We start from the raw sequence: 7,587 nt of genomic DNA on the forward strand, positions 1-7,587 counted from the left end.
TCCTCACACCCTGTTCTACATATACATGCCTTGAGTTTTCATTTAAATCAGTATTTTGGGGATTTACATATTTCCTGATGCTTATTTCAGCCCGATATACCTTGGACTGCTTGTTGACCACTTTTCCTTTCTCTTTTTTTTTTTCTTCTCTCCTTATCCTTAATACGCTCATCTGGATTTTTTGCTTCATTATGAAAACAAATTCTGCAGCTGCACTTCTAAAATGCTGCTTTCATGTGTCACATGTTATATTAAACAGAGTCATCCGTTTGCCACACAGCTTAGTTTTCGACCCCTACTTTCTGACTTGAAATAAGAAAGCATCCATCACAACAATCATGTGTTCCAAAAATATGAATATTCCGATGCTGCATGGGTGTTTTCGGACACAACTTACCCTGCAACAGATCCTGCTTTGTTCGCCGGCCGCTGCGGGCGAACCAACACACCCGGGACTCCTTGTCGTGATGAAATGTGGGACAATGGCAAAGCTAAAGTGACACAGCCCCAACATTCAAGGATCATTTGAAATCATGCATCAAAATCTGACAACGGCAGAAACCTACTTGACGTTGGAAACAGCGGTGTACAAAACAGTGCTCAAGGTCCTTGTGCATATTGTTGAGCTTTCACTCGAGCAGGTCACCGGTATGTGCCACATATGAGTGGGGAATAGGGATGAGTCATCTAATAGTTGGGAACCTGAAGAATAATTTAGCTCAGCAGTGTGTGTGTGTTTTAGTTATCCACCTATTCAAATCGTTAAAAGTTTAGACTGTATAAGGGAAATTTTCTTTTTCCTTTTTACCCGAAATGTTCTGTTTTTTTTTGTTTTTTTGCTCATTGTCTTTCTATTTAGTTTTGTTGTGTTTGTCTATGCCTTATGTAAAGGGTCTTTGAGTGTCTAGAAAAGTGCTATATCAATTCTAAGTATTATTATTATTATTATTATTATTATTAATAAAATCTTTCTTTCGGTACAAATTGCATGTTTTGACAATTGAATGGCGAACACTCAAGTTCTGGAAGCTGCTCAGAAACGCCCTTATAGTCAATACACCTAGAAAGCCCAAACATCCTCTGAATCCCCCAGTTCTGTAGTTTCATGAGGCAGAGATTAACCTGGAGGTCATTTCTATCCCTTCGTGCCGGCATCTGTCCATCCATCCGTCCATCTTTTCCGGTCCATTCTGGAGGGAATTTTAATTAATCTGGCACAAACATCAACCTGGATAGGATGAACTGATTCAAATGTGGTGGTCAAAGGTCAGATACGCTAATTGTGACAATTTCACACATACATGATAAAATGATGAGGTGAAGGACAGACATGGATGTAAACTGCAAAATGACGGGTTGGCGGAGGGATACAGTCACGAGTAGTATACTTTGAGGTGGCAATGAAATGGCTGCTTTGGGGACTAACACCGTCACACATGAGAACAATTGGGTTCATGGGATCCACAAGTCTAAGCTTTCCAGTCATACCCAATTCACGCAATTCCTGTTGGGAGTATCATAAAGTGGGCCTGTCTGGGTATCCAGAGAAACATTTTCATTAACATCTCTTGGCCAGTTTTATCATGCCATGTTTTTCCCTCACCAAAATGTAGTTTAGTAGTAACTTTGGAGCGTTATCCCGACAAGCTAGCATGACCTGGTTGGTACCAACCGTGACCGACCCTGCTACAGCCTCTTAAAGAGAGCAATGCCCCAATGGTCTCAGAGGGTTGACCATTGCATTACAGTTTGGTTCAATTTTCTTTCATTCTTTATGTTAAATATTCAACCTGTGAAGCGCCATTAGCCATAAACTCCAGTCTTAGCTGGAGCCGTATGGATTTCTATGGTTTCATCCAAACGTCCAAACATGCAAAGTCACCACAAGTTGATTGTATCAGACACAGATACTTGGCCCGTGTCCACAGGTTTCCACAGAAAAAAAGCTGTTCTTGTCTTCCGGCCCTCTCCTTATGTTAAACTGGGTGACTGTACATCCAATTGAAACTCGATCCATTAAGAGGATATATGAGGCCGATTCAACAATGGCCTCACAGAGCGCGGGGCTGCTTTGCATCAGGGTGTGAGTGCAGACTCAGAGATAACCCTTGTTGTCCCTGTGGCCGGGATGAAGCAGATAGGGGGGGAGGAACAATGGCCCGGGCCCATGCAGAGGGCGGCAGTGACTGACACAGCCACTGAAGCCCTGAAGAATGCCTGGAGCCGAGCCAGAGCCATGGACCTCACTGGCCGCAGCAGCATCCCCCCCCCCCCACCCCCCACCACACCTGACCCTCCTCATGTCCCATGGTGCCTTGCGACCGAAGGGGACGACGTCTTCAAAGACCCAGCGAGCCACCCTGAAGAAGCAACAGAGTCGAGTGTTGACACCGTGGCCTGAAGACCGGCTTGGAAGAGGACTACCGACTAGAAAGACAGAGTTCAACCCCACACAACCTCAGCAACCAGTAGCATGGCAACGGCGAGCACCTCAGGGCTCAGCAGGAAAAAGAAGAACCCCTGTCTCATGGATCAGATTACCAAGTTCTTTGGAGGAGACAAAAAGAAAAGGAGCAAGGTGAGCGTCCGTGCATGTGCAGCAAAAGGATGGTTCTGGGTCTTTCTGGTTCCAGAACTTCTCTGCTTCTTAAAACTGACTAAATGTTACAAAACTCTACAATCAGATCGTCACCGCACTGCAATAATGTGCTATATTGTACTTGTTTGAAGTGCTTTAAACATTTGTTCAGTTCACCCATATAGTTATCCACAATATTAATGATTTTGGAAAAATAATGACAATGCTTTTTTGAAGATCGTCCACTGGGTTTGGAGCAATTTAAGTTGCAGGAAAATGTTCTCAACCCATTAAGAAATAGACACAAAACAAATCTAAATCAGGGTTTGCAGTGGGCAGTACATCTCTAATCTCCTTCAGCTCGTCTCCATAGCTTCCTGGAGACTTTTAAACCGAGCTTCACACTCTCAGTTTGAGATTTGTTGACTCAATTCTCCGTCCAGGCACTCCTTAATAGAGATTTGGAGCGGCGATTTTCTCATTTTGAGGCAGAAGTCCACCAGGCCGGCACTATATTTTGTGATTTTGATGTGATTCAAAAATAAATTTCATGCTCAGGGCACTTTTGTTTCTTTTTGCCAACTAAACTCACCCGTGTTGTCATTTAGTCTCTTCCCATTTGTAAGTAAACGTACACAGTACGTCTCAATTGAAGAAATAATGTAGTTTGTAATGTCAGACTGGCCCTGAGCTGCAAACAGGCGCTCCTTTTCATCTGACATCCAAGTGTCTCCGGTGTTGTGGATTTGTGTGCGTGCTTATTGTCTGAGCTTGGATCTTTTCCCTCATATGTTCCAGGCAAAAGAAAGCCACAAAGATGGGTATCTGTATCTATGAAAGGTATCTTTTTATGCTCAAACAGGACATTGAACAAACACGTGAATTAGATGAAGAGACATCAGTGTGTCAGACGTGTGATATTGTTCTGTAGGTTGTCAGCCAGCTAACAACCTTGTGAATCTCTTAAACCTGATATCACAAAAGAGTCGACTACACACCCCATCCCGCTGTAAATCTTTCTAGTATTTTAATTGCCTCTAATTGATTCAATTAGCAGATTTCCTGTCTTCTCACATGATTACAGTCCTTTTTCTTCCTGTACATTGTGAGATGTGAAACTGCAATAATTACTGTAATTTTAACATTAGGAGGTACGGGACAGATTTATGGGAAGATGACAGATGTCTTTTCAAGCTCATGCCACGCTACTCGTGATTCATAGAAAACCAACTTTACAATGCTGTTGAGTTAAATGTCGCTTATTGTAAGATGAAATGCATTTTAGATCACATGCCTCGGTCAGCTTTTTTGTATTTTTATATAAAAATATTTTATTCCATAATCAAAATTTATGGCATGCACATGTGAGTGTGTTTGGATCTTCTGGAGCTCCGTACCCAGTAATATTCTAATCCCGCCTACCTTTTAGCCGTCCAGGATTTGATTTTAAATCCCTCATGTAATTGTCCTCAAAGCTTCAGTTTCACTGGGACTTTTGATTTTGTCGCCATTTGATTTGATCCCAACTTGGTTGCCCAGTAGCATCGCTCCATCTCCCCCACCAAACATGCTGTCGCCTGACCTCTCTTGATCCTCTCAGGGTTCGTTCCGGGGTCACCTGTCCACCTCACCCCAGCAATCCTCCGCTCGCCGCCGGACCAATGAAAATGCTGTGGTGCATTTCTTCAGGAGCTTTGTTGTGAGTTTCTTTGATTTAAATGCTTTCACGCTGTACATAAAGTCAGCTTTGTTGCATCATGCTGAGATCCCCGGGTTCAATCACATTTTGTATTTGCCGTATTACTCTGGGACTGCTATGGGTTGCATGAGCCACAACACAGAACAAAGACATGTTCATCTTCTTTCAATCTGCTTCGGCTCTGACTCCGGGCATCAATAGTGCGGCAGCTTTATATGCAACTGCTTTCCTCGGCTTCCTCACTGATTACAACGCTGCACGACTCCTTCTTTTACACCCTGATCAAAAGCAGGAACTGGGAAGCTTTCAATCAGCAGCTCAATCATTTGTTGATTTCAGAATGGTGTTTGTTGTTCTGTCAGTCACTCTGTTCTTGTTGTTGTTTGGTTTCTCTCAGGTGTCCTCTCCTCGTCCCAAATCCCGGGTGAGTCTCATTTTATTCACAATATCTGTTGTATTGATCTTCAGTGGATACCCACTTGGGGTTTTATTGGACACCATTGAGCCATTGGGCACCAGCCCAGTGGGAGCATCACATTAGATGTCAGAGAGCAGTAAAACTCCACAAAAACGAGAAAAAACGGGTTGCGAATATGAATGGATGCTAAATACTTGTTTTATTTGACTTTTGTTAGGTAAATTACCTAAATTACCTTTCTCAACCCTAACCAAGTCATTTTGTTGCCTAAACCGAAAGTCGTTTTTGTTTCAATCCACAACTTCCCTTTCACAGCATGTTGGCTGAAGCATTACAATACTAGCCGCTGATTACGCCCATTCACTTTGCCCTGTCGGTGACACTAAATAAAAAGTCAGGAGATCTTCATCCTCTGGGGACCATGAATGTCTGTACCAAATTTAATTTACAATCCATTAATGTAAAGTTACATTCTACACATAGTGGCTTTAAGTTGTAGATGGAGCGGCGTGTTGGGGGGGAAGTCACTCTTTTTGTGCCACCTCTCACGCTAAGTTCATGTTTTTACCTCTGGAGTGAGGAAAATAAATAAAGTGCGATCGTCACTGGAAATCACCCATTCTTCACTCTTTTAATACACCACGGCATCGCTGCTAATCCTGCCATTTAATACCTTTGACTGGATGATTCTCCGAGGAGGCGGACGCGGGTACCACTACAGTCCGCTCACTGTGCCTCATCTCATCGTGTCACTGTCTGTTTCTTTTGCATGTCCAGTGGAGAGACGCCCTGGGCTTGGTACGTCACAACTTCCCTTCTCGAGTCGAACAAAAGCCCCATCTTCTGACTGCACCGCTTTATGTGTGTGTGTGTGTGTGTGGTCGTGGATGCACGCAGTGATCCCATTTAAATGCGTCTTGCAGAGAGCTCCTGTGTCGCACTGTGTCCTTTGTCTGCAGCGCACCCAGTGACCTAACCTCCACGCTCGGCCCGTGTCTCTCTCACCACCGTGTGCTTTTTTTCTTCTCCTCCTTGATGAGAAATACCTTTTGAACCCGAGCGCATCGATTCAAGACGCATTCAAACAGCTGATTTGCCAGCATCTGCATACAGCAGCTGGAAGGCCGAGCTCCGTCTAGACCGGTGCCGCGGGAATAAAAACACTCTCATCCGCTGCTCGATGACTCAAAGAGAGCATTGGCTCGTTGGTAAATTCATGTCGTTGCAATAAATTCTCCTTTGCTTCAATCCAGAGCGACTCGCTGCTTCTGGATGACTTTGAAACTGCTCGACTATTTATGAACCACAGCCGGTAAACATTTTCTCTTAGGACCTTCTCCTCCTCCTCCTCATCCTCCTCCCTCACGCCACTATTTCTCTGTAACACCTCCACTTCCTCTGTGCCAAGAGGTGACTCACCGATCCATCTGTTTTGGCTTCCCACCTTCTTTGTGTCCTGTCATCTGTCCGGCGACCCTGGAGCAGCCATGTCATATGTGTGTGTGTGTGTGTGTGTGTGTGATTGGACGGGGATGGAGGACTCGTATCCTCTGTGTCACCATGTCGTCCATTTCCTTTGCACCCTGAAGGTTGCCGCTATCAGCGATAACTTCTCACCACACACACCTGCCGTTTGGTTGTTTCCCCCTTCAGCTTAGAAGGGAAGTTTGGGTTCTCTATTGAAACAAGTTGACTCTCAGGCCTTTATAACGTACGCATAAGTTCTAAAAGTTACATAATGGCCAAAAAAAAACACACATTCAACCTTTATTGTCCACGGGGGGAAATTCCTCCTGTAGCAAAGCACATTCAAATCTCGACCCAAAGACCAAAAGGTCGATCCTAACACAATTGCAGAGGATGAATGGTAAACAAAGCGGGTCTTATCTTCATTTTTAAAAAATCCTTTATGTTTGTTGATTCGTGTCTTTTTATTCAACAGCAATAGTCGTGCCCCCTATAAGATTTTTAAACAGTTAATATAATTTTGTTCGGCCTTAGATCAAAGTAGTGGGACAGCTGCGATTGCTCTGATGTATAGAATGTGTCTCATCTTGAAAGAGGAGGCCATCAATGTGAAGTGAATTAGGCGTCTGGTTAAAGGTCACGCAATGACCCAGCAGCAGACGACCTTTCAGGCCCCGGTTTCCAGGTCTCCATCTGTGCTTACGCAACATCTTTTTCTAGGCCTCGTCGCCGCGTGCCGAGAGTGCAAAGTCGCCGGTCAGGAGACGCAAAGACCAAAGCACACTGTCCAGGATCTTCAACCTGGTGAGCCCCTCCTCCCCCACCCCACTTGTTTCACTCAAATACTCTTCCTCTTTCTATCTGTGAGACCGGGCCTCATAAAACACTGTTTCCTGTCTGTGTTTGCCCTCAAATACAACAGTGACGCTCTCACCAGAGGCCAGTGAGTAATGAATAAATATACAGTATAACAATTCACCTTTTCACTTCATCTGCACGCTTCCACAGCAGCCTGTCATCAGAATGAACTCACCAGCTTCAGGGGCGACATTCCTCATGTTCACACTGACACCGACATGTTATTACATTTCTCACACACGTCTTCATTGATGTCTGCAAATGCCATCTACCTCGACTTTTTTTCCGAGGGGTTTATTTCCAGCGTGGACGATCTGCTAGAAACCCCAATGAATGTGAAGTACTCGACAATCAAACCGCTCGAGAAGTTTCCTTACGCACAGTTGTAACTGAAATCTACTTCACCCCAGAATGCTCTTATAGATGCCATCTCTGGGGATAGAAAACACACTTTTCTCTCAGCCACCTCATCCTCCTCCTTCTTCTTCTTCTTCTTCTTCTTCTTCTTCTCTCCAGGGTGAAACCAAGTCCCGTGCACCCCCAAAACGCTGGAGCACCATCTTCTAA

At 44.4% G+C, this 7,587-nt stretch overlaps 1 protein-coding gene across 1 annotated transcript; it reads left to right on the forward strand.

Annotated features, from left to right (window-relative positions):
- Positions 1-2,473: 2,473 nt before the first annotated feature.
- mbpa (myelin basic protein a) lies at positions 2,474-7,587 on the forward strand. Its single transcript, XM_034545854.1, has 6 exons — positions 2,474-2,578; positions 4,179-4,274; positions 4,675-4,701; positions 5,473-5,493; positions 6,883-6,966; positions 7,537-7,587. Exons 1-6 carry the CDS (start codon positions 2,474-2,476, stop codon positions 7,585-7,587), a joined length of 384 nt encoding a protein of 127 aa, XP_034401745.1.

This window comes from Cyclopterus lumpus, chromosome 11 (assembly GCF_009769545.1).
Source record: "Cyclopterus lumpus isolate fCycLum1 chromosome 11, fCycLum1.pri, whole genome shotgun sequence".
In the NCBI taxonomy this organism is placed as follows: domain Eukaryota; kingdom Metazoa; phylum Chordata; class Actinopteri; order Perciformes; family Cyclopteridae; genus Cyclopterus; species Cyclopterus lumpus.

Bases quoted from the DNA above. Each gene is read 5' to 3' on its own strand.
- mbpa (XM_034545854.1), top strand. From the start codon at position 2,474: ATGGCAACGGCGAGCACCTCAGGGCTCAGCAGGAAAAAGAAGAACCCC. The intron at 2,579-4,178 runs GTGAGCGTCCGT...TGATCCTCTCAG, and splicing joins ACAAAAAGAAAAGGAGCAAG to GGTTCGTTCCGGGGTCACCT. The intron at 4,275-4,674 runs GTTGTGAGTTTC...GGTTTCTCTCAG, and splicing joins TGCATTTCTTCAGGAGCTTT to GTGTCCTCTCCTCGTCCCAA.